Source organism: Monodelphis domestica, chromosome 1 (assembly GCF_027887165.1).
Source record: "Monodelphis domestica isolate mMonDom1 chromosome 1, mMonDom1.pri, whole genome shotgun sequence".
Classification (NCBI taxonomy): Eukaryota; Metazoa; Chordata; class Mammalia; order Didelphimorphia; family Didelphidae; genus Monodelphis; species Monodelphis domestica.
The window spans coordinates 619,746,422-619,771,073 of NC_077227.1; the positions used below are offsets into that span (position 1 = coordinate 619,746,422).

At 34.9% G+C, this 24,652-nt stretch overlaps 2 protein-coding genes across 5 annotated transcripts in view; one reads left to right on the top strand and one right to left on the bottom strand.

Moving 5' to 3' along the window:
- Positions 1-7,283, bottom strand: part of NDUFAF5 (NADH:ubiquinone oxidoreductase complex assembly factor 5) — a 42,247-nt gene extending 34,964 nt beyond the window's left edge. The window contains exons 1-3 of one of the 3 annotated variants that reach the window (XM_056813869.1): positions 6,613-6,714; positions 3,383-3,435; positions 1,521-1,561 (exon numbers count right to left, since the gene is read on the bottom strand). In XM_056813869.1, the coding sequence (XP_056669847.1) occupies positions 1,521-1,561; positions 3,383-3,406 (65 nt within the window). In that variant the 5' untranslated portion in view covers positions 3,407-3,435; positions 6,613-6,714. Of the gene's footprint in view, positions 1-1,520; positions 1,562-3,382; positions 3,436-6,612; positions 6,936-7,040 lie in introns of those variants that run through there. The other 2 variants (XM_016427689.2, XM_001382082.3) reach the window with 2 other exon arrangements.
- ESF1 (ESF1 nucleolar pre-rRNA processing protein homolog) overlaps positions 6,963-24,652 on the top strand; it is a 109,773-nt gene continuing 92,083 nt past the window's right edge. Inside the window, exons 1-6 of one of the 2 annotated variants that reach the window (XM_007476666.2) lie at positions 6,963-7,116; positions 8,573-9,251; positions 16,489-16,799; positions 17,267-17,380; positions 22,899-22,999; positions 24,035-24,187. In XM_007476666.2, coding sequence (XP_007476728.2) covers positions 8,609-9,251; positions 16,489-16,799; positions 17,267-17,380; positions 22,899-22,999; positions 24,035-24,187 — 1,322 coding nt within the window. In that variant the 5' untranslated portion in view covers positions 6,963-7,116; positions 8,573-8,608. Of the gene's footprint in view, positions 7,117-7,198; positions 7,332-8,572; positions 9,252-16,488; positions 16,800-17,266; positions 17,381-22,898; positions 23,000-24,034; positions 24,188-24,652 lie in introns of those variants that run through there. The other variant, XM_007476667.3, reaches the window with a different exon arrangement.

Consider the following 24,652-nt stretch of genomic DNA (forward strand, 5'->3'; position numbering starts at 1 on the left):
AAACTACAGAAAAATACTACAGTATTTAAAAAATAGAAAATCGTTGTCAAAGACTGCAGAGAGGCCAAGAGCAAGGGTTAAGAAAAGGTCACTAGATTTGTCAAATAAGAGATAAATGGTAATGTTAGAAAGAGCTATTTAATGGAATGATATGATTGAAAACCAGATTTTAAGGTGTTAAGAACAAAGCGAGAGAAGAAAGTGAAGGCATCTATCACAGATGGTCTTTTCAAGTTTAGCTACAAAGGGCTGAAGAGAGATATAAGATAGTGGGATTGGATGGATCAACCGAGGGCTTTTTTCAGGATGGAAGACACATCATGTGAACATTGGTTAAAGGAATTCAGAATGTTTAGGCCAGAGAAAGAGAAAACTTGGCAGAGAACATAATAGATGCTTTCAAGATTTTGAAGGACTGGAATTTGGGGGAAAAAAAAAATTAGACTTGTTCTTTGTGGTTCTGGGGGCAGACCTAGAAGCAATAGGTAGAAGTGGCAAAGAGCTAAAGTTTACACTGGAAATAAGTTCATACTTCATAATTTGAGTTATTCCATGCTCTTTGAGGTGACAACAAATTGGAAAATGAGGGGATGTCCACTGATTGGGGAATGGCTGAACAAATTGTGGTATCTGATGGTGATGGAATACTACTGTGCTGTAAGAATGATGAACTGGAGGATTTCTATATAAATTGGAAAGACCTCCAGGAATTGATACAGAGTGAAATGAGCAGAACCAGAACATTGTACACAGAAAATGAAACACTCTGGCACAATCAAATGTAACTACTAGTAGCAATGCAATCAATCATCCAGTACAATTCTGAGGGACTTGTGAGACAGAACTCTATCCACAGTGAAAGAGAACTATAGGAGCATAAATGCAGAAGAAAAATTTGATTGATCATGTGGTTCAATGGGTATATGACTGGGGTTTTGGCTTTAAAAGATCACTCTACTACAAATATGAATAATATGGAAATAGGTTTTGAACAATGATACATGTATAATCCTATGGAATTGCTTGTCAGCTCCAGGAGAGGGGAGGGAAGAGGGGTAAAAAAGAACATGCATAATCATGTAACCATGGAAAAATATTCTAAATTAATTTTTAAAATAATGATGATGATGATGATAATAATAATAATTTGAGATATTAAAAGTCGACTAGGCTGCCTCTGGAGGTTGTAGATTGCCTTACAACTGAAGCACTTTTACCACCTGTACCCTCTTTTAGTAATAAATTACAGTAAAGATACTTTAAAATCCTATGATTGTCATGTAATACAAATGATAAATGATGGAGAGATAGCATATACCACTAGTATCTACACAATACTAATTATGCAAGTATGTTGGGAGGAATTATATATGACATAGGAAAAAGTACACAAAATTAGGTGTGGATAAGATGTGGTCTTCTTCGGTAGAGAAAGAACTCACAAAAGGAAACAGAGCCATCAAAAGTAAAATCTCTGGCTCAGAGCTGAAGATACTTTTTTAAGTTGACCATTACCTTACCTGGCTATATCATATACACGGTCAGCAACACGACCACCAACCTGAAATAAAAAGCAATCACAAGTTGATCAAACTTCCCTGATAAAAATTCAATTCAAGAGTTTAAGTGCCTATTACGTGCCATGCCCACCATTAGGTGATACTAGGGATAGAAGATAAAAAATAAAGTCTTTGTCTTTTAGGAGCTTACAGTCTACTACAGAGAAACAACATGTATAAAGATAAGTAAATACAAAAAGCATTACAAAATAAACAAATATAAAGTACCTACTTTGTGCCAGCAGGGAGTTGGGGAACACAAGTACAATGAATGAAATGATCTCTACTTGCAAGGAACTTTTATTACAAAGGAGACAGTAAATACATATGTAAGTGTGCATATTTATATATTTTTTGCTTCATATTTTTATTTTTTAATATGTTTAACAATTTTTAATAATCATTTTCTAACATTTTGTGATCAATGTTTTCCCTTTCATTCCCCCTTCCAAATTCTTCCCCCTCCCCAAGAAAGCAGATAATGATTTATGTTGTACATGTGTCATCATACAATACATATTTCCATGTTCATCATGTTGTAAAAGAATATATGGCTTACACCAAAGAAAAAATTCACAGGGGAAATAAAGTGAAGAATGGCATGCTTCAGTCTGCATTCAGAAGCCATCAGCTCCTTTTATGACAGCAGATAGCCTTTTTCTTCATGAGTCCCTTGGAGTAATCCTTGATCCTTGCATAGCGGATAAAATAACAGTTAATTCATTCACAGGTGATCATCATACATTACATATTTATGTGTACATATGTATATATATTCAGCATAACTATAAAATGAATAAATATATACAAAGGAATTAAATAGATGGTTGTTTTGAAGTGATAAATTAGGAGTGATAAGGAAAGGTTTCATAAAGAACATGCCTGAGATGTACCTTAAAGAAAAAGAAGGAGTCTATAAGGTAGAGGTAAGGAAGGAGTGTATTCCAGAACCTAGGTATTGGGGGTGGGGGGAAGGAATGAATATGAATGGGGAGGAATCAGGAAAGATTTTCTATGGGAGGTGGCACTTAAAAGAAACTTTGAATAGAGCTGGGGATTATGACAGACAGGTGAGGCAGAAGAGCATTTCAGGCACTATGGATAGATTGTGAAAAAAGTGCAGAGGAATGAAATGGTAGCATGTAGATGACCACAGTGGACAGTACGTTAGACTTGGGAGTCAGAAAGACCTGAATTCAATAATGATAATGATAGCACCCACCACACATAGGGTTGAGGTGATAACCAAATTAGTTATCTGTAAAACACAGAACAGTACATAGAAGACACTTAATTAATGCTCATTTCTTTCCTTTCTTACTTTAGGTAAGAAGGCAGCCAGTTTGGTTGGAAATAATGTGTATGAAGGGGAGTAATTATCAAGGAAATATCATCCTATAAAATTCTATCAAATTCCAGTGCTATATCTCCTCACTACCCTCAGCACCTCTGATTAAAGGGCAGAGCAATGAACTCCAAATGTTCATAAGGGCTTCCAATGTCAAGCAAAGGAATGTGTATTCTATCTTGGAAGAAAAATGGACCCACTGAGCTTTGAAGGAGAGAAGTCATGTAAGGCCTGTGCTTCAAGAATATTAATCTGGCAGCTATATGCAGGAAAGATGAAAAAGGAAGAGGCCAGAGGCAGGGAGTTCAAATGGGAGGCTTCTTAAATAGTGCAGGCAAGAAGAGCCCTGAAAACCTTGACTGGGGTAGCTATAATATGAGAAGACAAAAGACTTCAAATGTAGAAGTGTAGAGAAGAGTGTGCTGAATTTGAGAGTCAAGAAAATCTGAGTTCAAATCCTGCCTCAGATACTTACTAGCTGTGACACTGAGCAAGTCATTTAAACTCTTTCAGTCTCAGTTTCCTCATCTGCAAAAAAGAGATAATGATAGTATCTACCTTAGAAGGTTATAGAGAGGAATAAATGAGATAACTTAAGTACTTTGCAGATCTCAAAGCATTACATAAATGCTTTTTTAGGAAGCAAACTAGCCACTATTTGGGAATTGATCAAATTAAGGGAGGTGGGGACCAGTAGGAGGAATCAAAGTGAAAAGATAAAGAAAAAGCGAAGTAGATAAGGGAAAATAATGAGTTCTGTTATGGGAATATTAAGTTTGAGATACTTATAGAACCAAGGGAGAGTGTGTGTGTGGGGGGGGGGGGGGGAGGGTTCCTACATGCAATTGCAAAGTGGGTCTGAAGCTCAGAAGAAAGGCCAGGGCTAGATACTGTTAAAGGGATTTTCTTAACCTCTCCCTTGGTCTCCTTAAGAGGCTAGAGAGCAGTATTTCTAAGTAGATCAGAACTGACAGGAGTCAGTGAACCAGAGCTGAAGATTCCGTTACCAGGGAGACCAGGACTGAGGGGAGGAAATAGCAGGCCCTCTGACAGGAAGTTAGGAGAGACAGGGGGTCAGTAAGGAGAAAGGAAGCAGCCAATGACAGTTGAGAGTCTTTCGCCTCTGAGATCTCAAGAGAGCAGATCTGTCTCCGGAGGCAGGGGGATACTAGCAGTTGGCTACTGACAGTTGGGCTGCTATAGAAAACTGCTTGAAGGAGTGGTGGCTATCTATTATTTTACAGTGTTAGGTAATTAGTGAATAATTTATAGAGTAGGTTAAGATAGGCCCGGTGTGCAAGGCAGAAGACATTGTCCTCAGAAGACAGTTAGATAGGAAATTTAAGGTATATTTATAGGGTATAAGTTTAATAATCGCTATCTTTCTGTACTTCTTTCTTAAATTAAACAAAGTTTCTGTTAAACTGCTCTCCTCACTTTGTCAAACTCCTTAATTTAACCCTTACAATAGAGATTTTGGAGTCATATATAGCAGAACCTAAGGAAGTCAGTAAGATCAGAGAGATAGTATAGAGGTCTCCATCTTTATACACCTGAAATTAAATCAGTTATCTATAAAATTTCTAGGGCTGAAGGGGAGAGAAGAGAGACTAGTTTCTCTTTTTCCCTAAAACTTCTGTTTTTATGACAGCTTGTAGTGGCTGCACATTAAATCACTTTTATTTTGCATATGCTTATATGTACTTATGCTGTCTTCCTAAATAGAATGTAAACTCCAAGAGGGTAGGGACCTTTATCTCTGCATCCCCCAGGATTCAGAACAGTGCTCAGAATAGAGAAGGCATATAATCATGTTTGTTGATAACTGGGTACTAGCCTAGTACAAACAAAGGTGACAGAATTTGGGAAACCCAAAATCTTATGTTTGCTAGTAATCAAAGCTCTAATCTAAAACACAAAGGAAGATCTTCATTGAAATCACAGTTCTGCTGCTTTTATTGCTGTTTAGTTTCAATCATTCTTTTGGGGTTTTATTGGGAAAGATACTGGGGTAAGTTTGCTATTTCTTTCTCTAGCACATTTTATAGATGAGGAAACTAAGGAAAACAGGATTACTCACTGTTACTGAGGGAGAATTTGAATTCAGGTCTTCCTGTCTCCAGGTTCTGCACTCTTATCGACTTTGCACTACTTAGCTGTCCTTAGCTGTTAATTGCCTGTATCTTTGGGCAAGTCATTTCACTCCACCAGGTTTCATTTTCCTCATCTACAAAAAGGGAAAGCTGAATGACCTCAAAGGTCTCTTCCACCTTTAACTCTCATGATAATTTAAGCTGACAACTGTTGTACATTCCATTAAGTATCAGATACATTTAAAGTCAGCATGTTCTATTTTACTATAAATACTTGTGCATGAAAGAGATTTAAGTGGAAAAGACTATAAGCTTGTTTTAAATTACTTAAACATTTTGTTCATATTTTTACATCCTACTAGGGGTTTTTTGGCATTCCAAATCTTTCCCTGTTGCTGGATTCCCTTTATTTTTATGGTAGAGGTTTGTTTACTTTTAGAGGAGAACAATTTATAAGACACTGTTTTGATTTCTAATGTATACAGTTATTTAAAAATTTTGCCTACTTCATATTTGAAAAGGGTTTTGTTGCCTTCTCAATAGGTGAGGGAGGGGGCTGCTGGGTAGCTCAGTGGATTGAGAGCCTGGCCTAGAGATGGGAAGTCCTAGGTTCAAATCTGGCCTCAGACACTTCTCAATTGTGTGACCCTGGGCAAGTCACTTTACCCCCACTACCTAGCCCTTACCAATCTTCTGCCTTGGAACCAATACACAGTATTAATTGCAAGACAGAAGGTAAGGGCTTAAAAAAAAATAGGTAGGGGAGGGAGTTGAGAAAAAGGAGAGATTAGAACTGAAAATAAAATTTTAAAAAGGTAATTTCATATATTTGATCCAATAAAGCAGGTCTGGAGGAGTAAATTAATGGCTGGTAACAGCTAAAGTTTGTTACATTCTACAAATATCTCTTTCTGTTCTCAAAACAACCCTGGAAGAGAGAGTAGGTGGTTCCTATATTATCTTTTTTAGGTATGAGGTTTAAAGAGATTTAAAGAGAATAGTGTTGAGACTTGAAGTTAGGAAGACTTGAATACACATTTCTCCATAGACACTTCCTAACAGTCTTTCCCAGTCTCAGTTTCCTCATCTGTAAAACTTGTATATTAATAGAAACTATTTCTTGGTGTTCTTGTGAGTTAACACATGTAAATTTTTTCACAAAGTCTTAAAGAGGAATATAAATGCTAGATAATTGTAGTAATAGTGATTAAGGCCGGATTTGAATTTTGTTACATAAAAATGTAAATAAGCTCTTCAAGGGCTGTTTTTGGCTTTCTATTCCCAGGGCTTAACACAGTAGTACCTAGGACATATCAAACATTAATAAATGTCGGTTGAGTTCCTGTAGAATAAATGCTGTAATCTACTTTTTTCCCCCTTTTTTGGCTTGTTTTGTCAACAACACTAAAATGCCTGTTGACTGGCTGTAGAACTAACAACTCACATGTCCATCTGACTGAGTCGCAGAACTCTAGCCACTAGATTACCACCACCACCCCCAACCTTTTCCCGGGGCTGTTCAAGGCTTTCACCCACGAAGGCAGCCCATTTCCTGAATCGGGTCGGCTTCATTGTACCTAGTTGCGATCTGCCCTCCCGAGACGACACTCACCTCTTCCTTCAGATAGTCGTACTTCAGGGGCTCGGGCTGCTGGGCCGCCCAGTTCTTCTGTTTCCTCTTCAACACCCGGTCGAAAACATTCAAGACCCCCGGAACGGCACCGCCAAACAGGGAAGGGTAAGAGGAGGTTCCCCGGGATCCACTTTGCCGGCCACGGACGCACCCACAGCCCAACCCAACTTGAGGAGACGCCGACGCGGGGAGATGCAGCCACCACCAGTGCCTGACAGCCCGCAGCATGTTGGCCCACAACTCTCAACCTCCGCGCGACCTCCTCGCCCACCGTCGCAAAGCGCGAATACGCATGCGCCTATGCGCCGATACGCCAGCGCCCTCGCGTCGATACGTATGCGCCTCCATGCTAGTAGCGGCCATGAATTTCAATTGGCGGAGCTGCAGGTCTGACCCACTTCACTTACCGTAGATCCAGAGCTTGGCGCTAAGGGTTCTGGAACTGAGTTTCTACACGTGAGACTGTGAAGAGATTTTTGAGAGGTGAGTTGTGGGCTTGGGCTGCTGAATCTGGGTGACGGAGTTGTAAGTGATTCAAAGAAAGTTGCTTCCCGTGGTGGATGGTATTCACCTGATCTGGTCGGAAAGTGATAGTTGTCCCCTTCTTCGATCTTCCTCTTCTTTCCGGAAATAGTAGACATCGTCATTGCGGCTGGTCCCTTTCAGTTCCTTGGACTTTCTTTCTCACACTGCGTGAGGTACAGTGAACGCCTCGTGTTCTAGCTCTGCTACTTTAAAAGCTGTATAACTATTGACAAGAAGTTGGCGGAGTGGATTTGGCTTCTGGGCCTCGAGTCAAGAAGACGAGTTCAAATCCGATCTCAGACATGTCTTTGCTTGTGTGATCCTGGTCCAGGCAATTAACCCATTTGCCTCCGTTTCCTCGTCTGTAAAATGGGAATTGCAACAACACCGATCCTTCAGAGTTGTTGTGAGGATCAAATGAGTTAATGATTGTAAAGCGCTTAGCATAGTACCTGACTCATAGGAAATGCTATGTAAATATTTAACTTTTCAGAGATTTAATTGTCTCCCCTTTAAGTGAGATGTAATATAAGGCGTCTCACAAGTTGTGATACAATTTTAAGTTTCCTAAATCTCACACCAGTGAGCTTTTTATTTCCCTCATTTCTCCTCACTGAATTGGAAGACTACTGAGTAGGAAGCCACACACCCTCTCTCGCCCTTTTGGGAATAGTGCCCAGCAATTTTCCACACATATCACCAGTAAATCGGTGAAACCAGGAGCCTGAGGTTAGAAAAAGAAAGCTGGTTGTTAGATACATTTCAGTTTTGAAATTTGAAGGTGGAATGGAAATCCTTGTATTTGTATTGATATTTGGTGTATTGGAGGTTGCGTTAAAACCTAACTTTTTAAAGCGACAACTTTATTGTTTAAGATTTCCTTGGAAAGGAATGGCATTTCCATCCCTTTGGAAGTTTCCTTACATTCAGGGTGTCTATTTCAGGTTACAATTTTCTAAGCCAAAAAAGTGAGAAACCTGGTCTGACCTCTAGGGTGGTTTTTGAAAAGCCTTTTTTTTTTTTAAAGCCTTACTGGAGTCAGTTCTGTGTATTGGTTCCAAGGCAGAAGAGTGGTAAGGACTAGGCAGTGGGGAGTCAAGTGACTTGCCCAGGGATAGCTGGGAAGTGTCTGAGGTCATATTTGAACCTCTAGGCCTGGCTCTCAGTCCACTGAGATACCCAGCTGCCCCCTGAAAAGCCTTCTTAAAAATACTAGTTTTTCAAAATTGAACTCAGGATGCATTTATGGATGTAGATGTAACCTATATCTTTGTAGAAAATCATTGTTCTAGCGTAGTTTTGTTATGCCTTAATTTTATTTTATATGAAATATAAAAGATTCAATGAAGTTTTCTTGAAAATGATTTTTGTTTACTAAGCTTAAAACCTCACAATCATATTTTTCTATTTTTAGGTTATTTAGATTTGGAGTCAACAAAGAAACTTTAAAATGGCTTCAAAAGAAGAAATTATGAATGATGAGAGGTTTCGAAGAGTTACAGTGGACCCTAGATTTTGGGAAATGCCCGAAAAGGACCGAAAAATTAAGATTGATAAAAGATTTCAAGCAATGTTTCATGAAAAAAAGTTCAAGTTGAAATATTCTGTGGATAAAAGAGGACGTCCCATAAATCATAGCAGTACAGAGGATTTAAAACGTTACTATGACTTATCAGATTCAGACACTGATCTCTCAGATAAAGATGGTGAAGCATCACACACAAAAAAAACAAAGAAAAGGACTCAGAAAGCTAAAAAAGGAAATTCAAAAGAATTATTGGTCGATGGTAAGGAAAAAGGCAAAACTGTTGAGCAAAAGAAAGGTTTTGGAAATGTTAAAGAGCCAGATGATTATGAAAATACTTGGAAAACACAATGTTCCAATAGAACTAAGAAAATCAATACAAAAAATAATTTGCAAAAAGTTGAAAAAGAATCTACAAATAAAGACATAAAGAATCAAAAAGATGCCTTCCTATTTAGTACAGATCCATCATCCAGAGGAAAACTAAAGATAACAGCATTGGATACTAATGAAATTGTAAGTTCTTCCAAGATGAAGTCTCCTAAAGAGGAAGAGAAATATGATTCAGGTTAGTTCAAAAATAAGTCTCAAATTTTACTGGCTATAGTATGCTTTTGTATATTTAATTTTTTTAAGCTAATATTTCAAAGATTTTTTTAAAGTGTTTGATAGTATGGTAAACATCTTCCTATTTTAGTAGTATAACTAGAAAAAAACAGTTTATTAACTTAGTTTAAGTTAATGTGAAAATTTTGAAAAATACAAATCATGTTGAAAGTTAGAATCTTTTGGCTAATCATTGACTTTGACATATTTATGGTCATTACCAAAAAAAAATTATACATATATAATGTATATACCAAAATTTTTAAGGATGAAGACATTCTTGACCTTAATTCAGTTTGGCTGAATTAGGGGTAAATACAGAGGGGAAAGAATGGAAGGCTGTTTTTTTGTTTGTTTTTTTCAATTTTGTTTTACTGATTTTTAAAAATTAAATTCAATATTATTTTACTTCATTTTCACTTACAAATTATTTCCCTTACCTCCCCAAACTGAGAATGAATAAAAAATCCATTATAAATACATATAATCATGCAAAACAAATTTTTATATTAGCCATGTCCACAAAAAAAAAAAAGACAGAGGAAAATGTGATTTGTTCTGCAGTTTGAGTCCATCAACTCTATCTGGAGATGGGTAGCATGTTTCATCATAAGACCTTTGGAATTCTGGTTGGTCATTGGGTTGATGAGTTACTGCCTATCAAAGTTGATTGATTATAATATTGTTGTCATTGCATAAATTGTTCTGGTTCTCCTCCCTTCACTTTTCATCAATTTATACAAGTCTTCCTAAGTTGTTTTTCTTTGTTTCTTTTTTTTTTTAAAACCCTTACCTTCCATCTTGGAATCAATACTGTGTATTGGTTCCAAGGCAGAAGAGTGGTAAGGGCTAGGCAATGGGAGTTAAGAGACTTGCCCAGGGTCAGCACAGCTAGGAAGTGTCTGAGGCTAGATTTGAACCTAGGACTTCCCATCTCTAGGCCTGGCTCTCAATCCACTGAGCTACCCAGCTGCCCCCCTAAGTTTTTTTTTTTTTCCTGAAATAGTCCCCTTCATCATTTCTTAGAAGCACAATATTATCATTCACATGCATACATCATAACTTGTTCAGCAATTCCCCAATTAATGGATATCTGTTCAGTTTTCATTTCTTTGCTACTACAAAAAAATAGTTGCTAAATAATCTTTTGGTACCTAAGGGTCATCTACTTTCTGTGATATCTTTTGGTTATAGATTAAAAACAGTATGGCTGGGTCAAAGGACATACACAGTTCAATAGCTTTAGCTATTTTTTCCCTTATTGTCTCTGTCTATCCAAGTCTGTTTTGCCTCTTTTAACCTGCCCTCCCTTCTACCCAGCCCACTTCCCTTCTACTCCCCTGTAAGGTAAGAAAGATTTCTATACCTAACCCAGTATGTATGCTATTCCCTTTTTGATCCAATTCTAATGAGAATAAGATTCAAGCATAGCCTGTCACCACCACCATTCCCTATCTTCCCCTCCAATGTGAAAGCTCTTCCTTTGCCCTTTCTTTTGTGAGATAATCTTTTCTCATTTTTCCTCTTTTTCCATTCTTCCAGTACATCCCTCTTTTTTACCTCTTAAAATTTTATTTTTTTAAGTCATTCCATTATAGTAATCTCACACTCATTCCCTCTTTCTATGTTAACTGCTTCCTATTCCCCTAATAATGATAAAATTCTTAAGAGTTGCAATTATCATCTTCCCTTATAGGATGTAGGCATTTTAATCTTATTGATTTCCTTGTGATTTCTCTTTAATGTTTCTCTTTTTATGTTTCTCTTGAGTTTCATATTTGAAAGCCACATTGTCTATTCAACTCTGGTTTTTGTGTCAGGAATGTTTCAATCTCCTCTATTTCATATTACCTGAAGGATTATACTAAATTTTGCTCGATATGTTGTTCTTGGTTGTAATCATACCTCTTTTGCTTTCCAGAATTTCATATTTCAAGTCCTCCAATCTTTTAGTGTAGAATTTCTTGTGTTCTCTTGACTATAACATAATAATATTTGAATTTTTTCTTTCTGGATACTTTGAAAATATTTCCTCTTCTTTACCTCAGAGTGTGGGAATTTGGGTATAATATTCCATTTAGGGATCTCTTTTAGGAGGTGATCAGTGGATTCTTTTAATTTCTATTTTGCCCTCTGGTTCTGGAACATCAGAACAGTTTTCCTTGATAATTTCTTGAAATATGATATTTAGACTTTTTTTGATCAGGGTTTTTGGGCAGTACAATAATTCTTAAAATATCTCTTCTCAATATGTTTTCCAAGTCAGTTGTTTTTCCAATGAAACATTTCACTTTTTCTTCCATTGTTTCTTTCTTTTGGTCTTATTGTTTCTTGACCTCTTATATAATCATTAGCTTGTACTTGTCCAGTTTTTAAGGGAAATTATTTTCTTTGGTGAGATTTTTTCTTTTTCTATTTGTCGAATTCTGCTTTTTTTTTTTTTAAGATGGTCTCTTTAGTAGATTTTTGTTCTTTTGCCAAATCATTGACACTTTTCATAATTTTCTTATATTACTCTCATTTCTTTTCCCATTTTCCCTATACTTTTATTTGACTTTTAAAATCTTTTTTGAACTCTTTCAAGCAATCTTCTTTATTTCCAGTTCACATTTTTCTTTGAGGCTTTGTAGCCGTTTTGACATTCTTGTCTTCTTCTGGTTTGTGTCTTGATATTCCCTGACCCTATAGTAACTTGTTATAATCAGGTTCTTTTTTGTTTGTTCATTTTTCAGCCCCTTTCTCAACTTTTAACTTTTTCCTATGTTTGTACTTAAAGTTTTCTACTCAGCTCTAGGCTTTTCATTAGGAATGCTTAAAAGTCATATCTTTCATTAAAAATCCATTTTCCTCCTCTCTAGGATTATTCTCCATTTTCTTGAGTAGGTTATTCTTGATGATAATCCTAGATCCATCTTCTACAGTATCATGTTCTAAGCTCTCCACATCTTCTTTACAGTTGTGACTGGTAAATCTTGTGTGATCTAATTGTGGCTTTGTATTGTAATGTTTTTTCCTTGGTTTTGTCCCTAAAATTCCTGGAAATTTTCATTTTAGAGTTTCAGAAAATGACCAGTGGAATCTTTCAATTTATATTTTGTCCTTCAGTTCTAAGATATCTGAGCTTTCTTTTGTGATTTCCTAAAATATATCTATATTTTTTTTTGCTTGTAAATTTAAGGTAGGTCCGTGATTCTTAGATTTTTTTCCCTCTTTGTTCTGTTTCCCAGGCCAGTTTTTCCAGTGGTACATTTCACATTTTTTGTATTTTCAATCTTTTGATTTTATTTTATTATTTTTTGATACCAACCATTTGGTCGGTTCTAATGTTCCAGATGTAATTTTCCATAGTAAGGCTTGTCATTCTCTTTTATTAAGTTGTAAATTTTCCTTTCCCCTTACCTTCTGTCTTTGAATCAATACCAAGTATCACTTCCCAGGAATAAGAGCATTAAGGGCTAGGCAATTGAAGATAAGTAATTTTCCCAGGACCACACAACTAGAAAGATTTGAACCCAGGATCTCCTATCTCCAGGACTGGCTTTCTATTCACTGATCCACCTAGCTGTCCCTTTTTTCATATCTTTCTTCCAAAGCTCTCATTTGGTTTTTAATAATTTTTGTTGGGCTTCTGTCCAAATTGCATTTTTCTTTTTTGCTTACAGATTTTTCCATGCCATTTTCTTCTTCTGTGTTTGTATCTTGTATTTCCCTGTCACTCTAATAGCTCTTTGGATGCAGGTTATTTATTTCATTTGCTCATTCTTCCAGTCTACTTCTTGATGTTGAACTTTATGTTAATTCTGGGCTTTTGCACTCTTCAGAAGGAGATATCTGATCTGAACTTCTTTCTTTTTACCTCCTTCTGTTGATTTCACAGCTCTGCTCTCAAAGCGATGTGGTCCACAGTGGGATCTGTGCATTGCCCTCTTGGTCAAGTTCTGTAAATTCTTGACCAAAATTTGGGTCTGTTGACTTTTGGGTGGTTGAGTTTCAGTAGACAGCTTCTAGACTTAATCGTTATCCTTCTGAGAGGCTCTGCAGTTTTGGAATGACCGAATTACTGGTCCCCTCTGGTCTGCAATTCCTTGCCCTAGTTTTTCTACAGCAGGCCTATGTCCTGGGCTAGTGGCTAAAGCTAAAGATGGGGACATTAGCTTGACTATTAATGTTTCACATAGCAAACAGAACTTCCTCTTCTGTAAAGTGAGGATGATACTTCTAATTCCTGCAGAATTATAGTTCTGTTATATTTTATGTTTTATGTTTATATATATATATGTTTATGTTATATGTTTTTATGTTTTATATGTATTTATGTTTTTATATGTTATATGTTTATATATAGAACTTAATGAACTTTAAAGTAATGAATGTAAATGTGTCGTACTATTAGAATTTATTTTTGAAATCCTCTCTGCTAATAAATTTGGATATTATAGTAATATCTAAGGTAGAAGTTCTGAAGACTTATTCTGTGCATCATATTACTTAATCATGGTTATTAAGCCCCTATAGTTCATTTTCTCTGGCTTCTATTTGCTATGTGAAACATAAATTGTCAAAACAATGCAAGTAGCATTGAATAAATTTGTGAAACAATTATGAATAAATATCTGTATTTTGCAGACATATGGATAAACTACATAGAAAAATCATGTGTAATAACATGTAAATTATGTTTTTCACAGAAAAAAGTAGATTACTATTAATAATATAAACAGGATATTTTAGTACCTTATAATAATCTAGTCATAATAGAAATGTAAAATTCAGGCTCAATCAAAAACTTTCTTTTATTTTAAGTTAAACAAATCACTTCCCTAATTTAAGAAAAATTGGACCTACAAGATTTATGTGTAGGTGGAGAATTTGTGAGTAAACAAGAGATAGAAAGCACAGTGAGGTGTAAAATGGACAACTTTGATTCTATTAAACTAAAAAGTTTCTGTACAAATAAAACCAATAAAGCCAAGATTAGAAAGAAAGCAGAAATAATTTCTTGGATAGAGATCTCATATCTAAATAGAGAAATTTCAACAAATTTATAAGAATAAGAGCCATTTTCTAATTGATAAGTGGGCAAAATATTTGAACAAACAGTTTTTGGATGACGAAATCAAAGCCATGTATATAGCTATATGAAAAAAATGCTCTAAATCACACTAAATCAAAGAAATGCAAATCAAAACAATTCTGAGATATCATCTTACCTATCAGATTGGTGTTAAAATGATAAAAAGGAAAAATGACAAATGTTGGAGGGGATGCAGAAAAATGGAGACACTGATATACTCTTAGTGGAACTGCAAACTGATCCAACCATCTTGGAGAGCAATTTTAAAATCATACTCAGAGAACTATAAAACTAAGTATACTCTTAGACCCAACAGTATCATTGCTAGATCTATTTCCCAAGAAAATCAGGTAAAAAAGAGAAGAATATATATGTTCCATCATATTTATAGTAGCTTTCTTTGTGGTAGTAAAGAACTGGAAACTGAAGAGATGTCCATCATTTGGGGAATGACTGGACAAATTGTGATAGATGATTTTGATGTCATATTACTGCCATAAAAAATGATGAACAGATTAATTTTTTTTAACTTGGAAAGATCTACATGAAGTAATGAAGAGTGAAATAAGTAGAACCAAGAGAACATTATACACAAGATATACTTAAGATTAATATTTAAAGAATAACTTGTGACTGTCTACCTCCAGAGAATGAACTGAAAACTAGAAACGTGAATGTCACTATCTATTCAGGTGTATTACCTTTTATGGTGTGGGGATGAGAACAAGGGGCCATGATACCTGGAAATAAATTATGTTAAATAAATTTTTCAAAGAAAATTTGAAATTGTTGCAATACTTACCCATTCATGAATAGCATCTAGTAGACATTTTTCTTTCATTTCTATCAATTCTTTAGGAGAATACTAATGTTAAATAGACATGAGGGGAGAAAGAGGTATAAAACAGACAAGAAGTAACTTAGGTACAGGGATATGAAATCTTGTTTCCAAACTTGGTGCTTAAAGGAAGTTATGAAGACTGTTTGTCCAATATTCCAGTGACTGATTACTAATTAATCTTGTGAAGAGAGTCCTGCTGTTGCAATAGAAGAGAAAGAAACCTTTGTAAAAGTTAATGAAAAGAAGATATAACCACTGAGAGATAAAGGGAACTTGAGTTTCAAAGGAAGTTTTGTTAGGTACACCCCAACATTGTGCATAAATTGTAAGGGCTGGTTTTGAAAAATAGTTGGAGACCCAGAGTGACAGGATCAAGGTGCTTTAAGAAACCTATATGGAAAGAGCTAGATAAATGATGAAGCTATCAAAAGAAGAGCTTCAAATGAATGTGAATCTAGGGGAAGATTTGTTGTAGTAAAGTATTCCATGAAGAGCTCTCTAACAATGGTGTCAAAAAGCCTGGCCCTGAACCCTAGCATTAGAAAATCCTTCTAAAATATCACTGAGTTCCCTTATGAGTTTCCTGTTTTGGCTATTTTCAGCTGTTAGTTGATAATTGAATGTAGCTGAAAGATTGGAGCTGGATATGACATTTGAAATTCACCTGGATAGAGACCCATGGAAACTGAGATCATCGAGGGAAAAGCATAGAGAGAACAAATAAAACGGGCTAGGATAGAGCCTTGGAGTATGATACTATATAGGAAAGGAGACTGAGAATGAGTGTTAACACAAATAAGAGAAAAACCAGGAAAGGAGAAATTTTCCAGGGGTTTATGGACCTTCCATTCCAGATTTACAACCACTTCCTTCTCTGATGCACAGCTTTTTTTTTCCCTGTACTGTAGTGTACCCCTGTCTTCAATGTATGCAGACCTCTTTGCTTCTCCTTGCTGACTTAGGCTGAACAAAAATGTGATTTTTCTTGGACTTACGAATTAGCATTCAGTGTGGCCCGTTTTCTAGATCTGTTGGGAAGAAATTTGATTTGGGGTGGGGAGAAAACTCTCGGTGTGTTTCCATAATTTTGGTTCCACTACTCTATCCATCAATCTATCTTTTTACTCCTTTTGAAGGATTGTGTTGGGTAATTTTAAGATACGATTTGTACTTTTCCTCTTTTTTCCTAGATTAGTACATTTTTAGTTGTGTTTCAATATGTTTTTACTGCAGTTGATTTGGTGTTTATACTTGCTTGAAGTTTTTCCCTTTTAATAATTGCAGACAACAGTGATGCTTACTTAGATACCAATGAATTTGATGAAGATGAATTAGAGGAAGATACTGAAGATGATAGTAAAATAGGAGATGATGAAAAATCAGAAGATAGAAGTGAAGGAGATGATGAGGAAACCTCAGAATACGAAGATGAGGATGACGAAAGTGACAGTGGCCCTGATTTAGCTAGAGGAAAAGGAAATATTGAAACTAGTTCAGAAGATGAAGAAGATGATATGACCGAATTTTTTCCAAAGGAACCTAGTTTTGAGCATGCATGGAGAGAATTAGATAAAGATGCCCCTCGGGCAGATGAGGTAAGTTTTTTTAATAGAACCAGTTATTGTTATGAGCTTAAATAAAATTTTTGCTGGTGGAAAATAATTATATTATAAATCTTTGATTAGCTAATAATTTACTTGCTTTAGCCATTAGTTTACCTTTCTAAACCCATCAACATTTTACCTTAGTAACCTAAGGAGTTTTTGTTAAGTTTAAGACTGAAATGAATAAACAACTAGAAGAATTTTAAAAACTGGGTATATTTTACTTCCTTTAGAGTTGACTAAAATGGCTCATAATCATTCCTCTTTGGGAACTGAGAAATTTAATATAAATACTATTCTGTACATATATGCTGATTCTTAACTCACTTAAAGTTTCTTTTTTTTATTTTTATATTAAAGCAACTATAAAAATAAATATGTTCAGGAATTTTGTTTTCTAGATATGCATATGAGAATACTATAAATTATGACATTTATTTTTCTCTTAATTTATGCAGATTACACATCGATTAGCAGTTTGCAACATGGACTGGGATAGATTGAAGGCAAAAGACTTGCTGGCTCTTTTCAATTCATTTAAACCTAAAGGTGGTGTGATATTTTCTGTGAAGGTAAGAGCCTGATTTCACTTTGAAATTGATTGTCCTGAAATTTCAATATCGCTTCTCTTTTTTTAAGTCATCTATTATTCTTAATAAAGATGAAACATCAATCATGAAACTAGAAGAAGACATGAAAAACATTTTTTATTGAAGCCTCTAACTTGAACAAAGACTATGCTAAAATTGATTGACATCCACTCCATTTTTTAAACATACATTGTTGTGCTTATGACCCAGGATCCTGTCTCCTTCTCTTCCCAGAGAACCATCTCTCAAAACAAAGAACTTAAAGGGAGAAAAAAATCCAACCAAGCTGAAAAACACACCAAAAATATCACATAGTAGTGTTCAATCACCCCCTACTGTGGGGGAGAGGAAGATGTCTTTTCACAACTTTTGTTTTGGATCAATTTTTCCAAATGAATTTTTATTGATATCTTTAGTTTTTAATCGCCTAAACTTTCCCCTTAATACTTTCCCTTAGTTCCTCCCAGAAAACCGTCTGTAATTAAAAAAAAAATAAAAATAAGAAAAAGGGGAGGAAAGACAGTATCGATTTTTAAAAAGGATAACTGAAAAATTCCTAATTACTTTAAAAGTTTTCTGGGGAAGACATGAATCTATGATCTCATTAATATACAACTCTCTACTCACTGTGCTGCCATCTTTCTTCTTGTTTCCTTGACCTCTCAATAGTACCAGTACATTCACGAGGGCTGTCTTGTCTTTTTTTTTTCTTCTTATTCTTGCTGCTCAACTAGCCTACCTTGTATTTAAATATGTGTCCTTGATTTTTATGGCTGGTTATTTCACCAAAAATTTTTGTTCGTACATATTTTTCTTTTTCTTTTTTCTAATTTATAAATTTGTTTGTTACAGTAAAGTTCTTTTTCTCTCACCTCACCTCTCCACACTAGAGAAGGGATCATTTGACAAAAAAGATATTTATATAAAACTCTGTCTTGCTCATTTCTGTTTATCTGTTCTTTCTCTGGCTTACTATTATTCTTCAAATATAAATGCTATTCTTCATTGCTATATATAATGTTCTCTTGGTTAAGCTCCTTTCACTCTTCATAATTTCGTACAGGTCTTTCCACTTTTTTAATTAACCTGCTTGTCATTTCTTATGGTTCAGTAGTATTCCATCAAATCATATGCCACAGCTTTGTTAACCATCCCTCAATTTCCAGTTTTTCATTGCCACCAAGAGAACTGCTATAAATATTTTGGAAAATTTGGGTTTTTTCCTTTTTCCCTGATTACCTTAGAAAACAAACCTAATACTGGTGTTTCTGGATCAAATTACCCAATTTTATAACTCTTTGAACATAATTCCAGATTGCTTTCCAAAATGGATGGATCAGTTCATACAGATTTTTCTTACTATCAATAATCTCCATATATCTTCCTAGTAGGAGGACCTCCAGGTTAAAAGATATGAACACATTACTAAATGCTTGTTTATAATTCTGAATTCTTTACTAGAATGAATGGGCCAGTTAATTTCTTAAGCACCCACATTGTGCAATGTAAGGATAATTAAGGGTTGTGACCTAATTTAAATTTGATTTTTGGTCGCCAGGGGACATCCCAAATAAAATACCCAAGTCATTTTGGAATATATGGTGGTTTAATCAACATATAGGGAAGAAATCAAGGAGAAGAAAGAGGGAAAGAGGCATAGGATTTCTCCTGCCCGGCCTCTGCCAGGTGAGCCATGAGGTCCTTGAAGATTAGAGGCTTTCTCTAAGAGGATAGTGTTTGGAAGGTAAAGGAGAGAAAAATTAGCCTAAACTTCGAGAGATCTCAGAGAAGAGCCTAACCGAACTAGGTTACTAGGCTTCCTCCAGAATGGTATCAAGGAAAACTCACTGCTAAACCCGGACGATAGCAGCCACCATGCCAAGTTGCCAACTCGCTCAGCAAGCTGCCACCAGCCACCTCTCCGCCATCAAAGAGGCCCGAGAGAGGAAGTGACACGAAATATATTGACAGTTTTACATCATTTTCCTGCATCTCACATGTACCAGTGATATCTTAGGCTTGACTTAGGACAGCCCAGGGATCTGTCAGTTGTTTCTGATTTGTCATTTGCTAGCACCTGTCTGTCATAGGCCATCCTCCTAAATACTTAATCCTTAAGTATGGGTGTAGACATTCCTGATTTTGTTAGACTAAGTAAGGTAGAGTAATCTAAAGTTCACAGCAAGACATTGGACAAGACCTACAAAAATAAGTCTCTGACCTCAAGGAACTTGCATTCTTTCAAGGGAAACCTCACATATACATGAATTAAATACAAAGCAAATTAAGTCAACAGGGGCAGCCCTCTTGTAGCTAAAGTGCCCGGGAAAAAATTCATAGAATTGCTATTTGAACAGAATGTTGAAGGGAGCTGGGAATTTTAAGCAAGGAAGGATTGAATTCTAGGTATAAAAGCTTAGGAATGGGAAGTGGAATATTGTGTCTGAGGAATTGTGTCTTAAGTAAGTAGGCCAGTTTGGCTAGAAGATATGGTATGTGACCAAATTGCAATAAAAATAACATTCAATAAAGAGCCTTGTAAGCATAGATTTAAAATTAATTAGAAACTAAATAATCATAAAGAATGAATGGTTCAAGGAACAAATCACAGAAATCTCAATAAATTTATTAACAATAATGACAATGAGACAATATACCAGAATTTATCAGATGTAACCCAAGCAGTACTTATGGGAAATTTTATATTTCTAAACACATATCAATAAAAGAAAAAATTAGCAGATCAGTAAATTGGGCATACAACTAAAAAAAAAACTAGAAAAACAACAAATTGATGATCCTCATTAAAACACCAAAATAGAAATCTGGCAAAAAGAGGTTATTAAAATTTAAAGTAAAAAAATTACAAACTAATAGATAAGATTAGGAGCTACTTTTAAGAGGAAAATTAAAAGAAGTAGGCCATTGTATGATTTAATTTTTAAAAATAAAGAAGAAAATCAAATTACTGTTATCAAAAATGAAAAAGATAAATGTACAATCCCAGAAAATGAAATTAAAACAATTTTATGAGCTAATTTGTCTAGCTATATACCAATAAAACTGACACTCTTAAGTAAAATGGATAATTATTTATAAAAATATAAATTGCCCAAATCAACAGAAGAGGAAATAGAATACTTAAATGACCCTGTCTTAGAATAATAAATTGAAGGGAAAAAAAGAAAAATAAATTGAATAAGCCATAAAGGGGAGGTGAAAAACAAGGATCAGGTGGATTTTCAAGAGAATTCTAAACACTTAGAGAATAATTCCAGTATTATGTTTTTTAAAAGTAAACACAATTACAAAACACTTTTTTCCCTTTTTTTTTAAAATCCTTACCTTCTGTCTTGGAATCAATACAGTGTATTATTAGTTCCAAGGCAGAAAAGTGGTAAAGGCTAGGCAATGGGGGTTGAATGACTTGCCTAGGGTCACACAGCTAGGAAGTGTCTGAGACCATATTAAAACCTTGGACCTCCTGTCTCTAGACCTGACCTTCAATCCACTGAAGCACCCAGCTGCCACCAAAACACTTTTCATATAAAAAAACATCTAAATAATTGGGAACATACTAATTGCTTATGAGTAGGGCAAGCCACTATAATAAAAATGACAGTTACCTAAATTAATTTATTTAGTGCCATACTAAACTGCCAAAGATGTACTTTATAAAGCTATAAAAAAAAATAACAGAATTCATCTGACGGGATACAAGATTAAGAATTATCAAGAGTATTAGTGAAAAAATAATGTGAAGGAAGAGATTCTAGTGGTACTAATTCTCGAACTATAGTACGAAGTTAGAATCATCAAAAAGTTGAAGATCCAACTTCTGGAACAAGTACTCACTATTTAACAGAAACTATTGTGAAAAATGATTATTTGGCAGAAACAAAGTATAGACCAATATCTCATATTATATACCCATATTGGCAAACCTATGGCTCTAACACATTAATAATTAAATAACTGCCTATTAAAACTCTAAAAGTACCACCTCCCACCCATCACAGAAATTAAAAATTATATATCAGAGATGTGGAAAAATGAGTGCATCGATACACCGTTGGTGGGACTGTGAATGAATCCATACATTCTGAAGAACAATTTAGAACTTGGCCAAAAGGGTTTATAAAACTCTGCATATCTTGTGATCTAACAATACCACTAATAGGTCTATACCCTAAGGAGGATAAAGAAAAGGCAATATGATTTGAATTTGTATACACTAAAAAACTTATAGCAGATATTTTTGTGATGGCAAAGAATTAGAAACTTCAAGGGAGATGTCCATCAATTGAGAAATGGCTAAATCTGGGAAGACTGATGTGAGGTGCTACAAAGTGAAAGGAATAAGTCAAGAGAACAATCTACGCAGTATCAGCATATTGTAAAGATAATCAACTGTGAAAGACTTAAGTAACATCATCACTGCAATGATCCATTACTCATGACATATAATACTATGGGACTCATGACATATAATACTAGCCACCTCTAGATAGAGAACTAATAGACTCAGTACAAATTGGGGCATATTTTTTCCCTTTTTTCCTTGCCTTTTTGGAACATAGCTAATGCTAAAATATATCTTGCATGACTTCATATGTATAGTGGGTATAATATTTCTTGCCTCCTCACTGAGTCAGAGGTAGAGGGAGGGAATTTAGAAATTAAAAAAAATTAAATTAAGCACACTTCTTTTGGTTATCAACTTTATGAAACCAAATTGAAATATCAGAATATAGATAGTATTTGTGCATATGTAATATATGGGTTATTGTAATAAGTTTTTTGATACTAAGAGTTGACATTTTGATTTCAGCAGTTTTTTGTGTGTGTTGTTGTTGTTGTTGTTTTTTTTACAAAAGCTAATGGTATTCTTAGAAATAGCATGGTGAAAATGCTAAAAAATGCCAGGTTTGGAATCATAGGCTCTGCCATTTAATTTGCCTATGTGACCTTAGACAAATCACTTAATTTCTCTCATTCTCAGTTTCTTTACCTGTAAAATGAAAGTTTTAACCCCTGCAGCTCTGAGTTTACAATGATAGAGATAAGTATCATGAGCACGACATCACAAATTAGATGTTTGCCCCCAGATCATTTGGTTTGTGGCATTTATATATCTTAGATTATATAATTTTTTAATAATTGTACCTTCTGTCTTAGAATCAATTCACTGTATTGGTTCCCTGACAGAGAAGAGTGGTAAGGGCTAGGTAATGGGAGTTAAGTGACTTGCCCAGGATCACATGATTAAGAAGTATGGTGAGGTCAGGTTTGAACACAAGACCTTCCGTCTCTAAGCTTGGCTCTCAATCCACTGAGCCTCTTAGCTGCACCCAACTATACATCTTAATGCACTCCTAAGGATTAAATATAAAGGGTTCCAGAGTAAACAGAATTGTGTGGTCATATATTCTAACATAATTAAGTAGCTTGTGTCCTTCAAACAAATTATTTTATAACTTGTTCTCTGCATTTCTTTCAGATCTATCCTTCAGAATTTGGGAAGGAGAGAATGAAGGAAGAATGTGTTCAAGGTCCTAAAGAATTACAAAGTATTCCTGAGAATGCTACTGAAAAAGACTGGTACTAAAATTCAATTAAAAAAATAATAACCCAGATTCCATAATTTAAAATTTCTAATCATTTTTATAGTTCTAAGCTAAAGCTTATCTCTGTTAAAAAGGGAGGGTGGGGATTGGTTAACTAAATTAGTCATGATGAACCAGATCACAAAGGATAATGCTTAAATGGCATTTGGTTCATCTAGTTCATATTACTGTGATTAAAAGCCATAATTCATCTCCTTCCACAAAGTCTGTATTTCAAATTCATCTTTATTGGTCTTGAACACAGAGAGATTTTGATGTTTTGCATAATTTTATTAAAACTCTGCTTTCTAACATTAACCAAAACCACTTTCCAGTTTAGGATTTTAAATAGTAAATGGTTGCAATCTGTAGTATACAGTAATGATCCAGTACAATAGTAATTTGCTTTGAACACTAGGTGGAGCCATTAGTACTAGTTAGTAAAGCTTAACAGTAAGGATCTGAAAGAAATCTCAAAAATATTTGATATCATTAAAAGTAAAACATTCATAATCATTAATGAAAATTAAATTAAAACTCATAATAGTAACACATTTTAGAAATGATGGAAAATATGAATTTAGTGCAAATATTTTGCCAAATCAATAGCTTTTTTAATTATGTCTAATACGATCTAGACATATTTTGTTAATACTATGATTTCTTCCAGGGACTTCACTCTAGAAAGCTTTATGTGGTGACAAAAATACCATTCCCAAAGTATAATTAAATTTCTAGATAATGTTCTCAAGTTGACTTACTAGTTGCCAAATTTCATTCACAATATTCCTTGGAAAGTTTGTGACTTAAGAACAATAAGTTGATTATACAGAAGAATTTGGGATAGATAAAAACCAGAACATGAAAAACATGGTTTAAAGAGATGGCTAATTTATATATTTTTCTTGGAGAATCTGTATGTTTTAAAAGCAAAGATTTCTACTCGTGTGTGTGTGCATGTGTGTGTATGTGTATATGTATGTGTGCATGCATGCACAAATGTACTTAATGGTTTTTTTTCCTTCTATAGGACCTCTAGAGAAAAGTTAAGAGATTATCAATTCAAGAGACTAAAATATTTTTATGCAGTAGTAGACTGTGATTCTCCAGAAACAGCCAGTAAAATTTACGAAGACTGCGATGGACTAGAATTTGAAAGTAGCTGTTCCTTTGTAGATCTGAGGTAACTCCAGTAATGCATCATTAGTTTGTTTTGCACCTTAGAATGCAATGTTTCTATTTTGGACTAAGATGAAGATCTTTATATTAAATTTGCTTTCACTGGTATATCATATCCTCCAAAGCTAGATTTTTAATCACGAAGGAATGTCACCCATAAAAAAGAAAACTGATAGTGCAAAATTTGATGATGATATAGATGAGTCACATATTCCTACTGGCATTTTTTTTTAACCCTTACCTTCTGTCTTGGAATCTATACTTAGATTCCAAGACAGAAAAACAGTAAGAGCTAGGGAGAGGGGGTTATGTAACTTTCCCAGGGTCACACAGCTAGGAAGTGCCTGAAGACAGATTTGAGCCTAGGGCCTCCCATCTCCAGGCCTGGCTTTCAATTCACTGAACCACTTAGATGCCTCATCCTGCTGACTCTTAATATTTATGTCTTCGTGTGTGTGTGTGTGTGTGT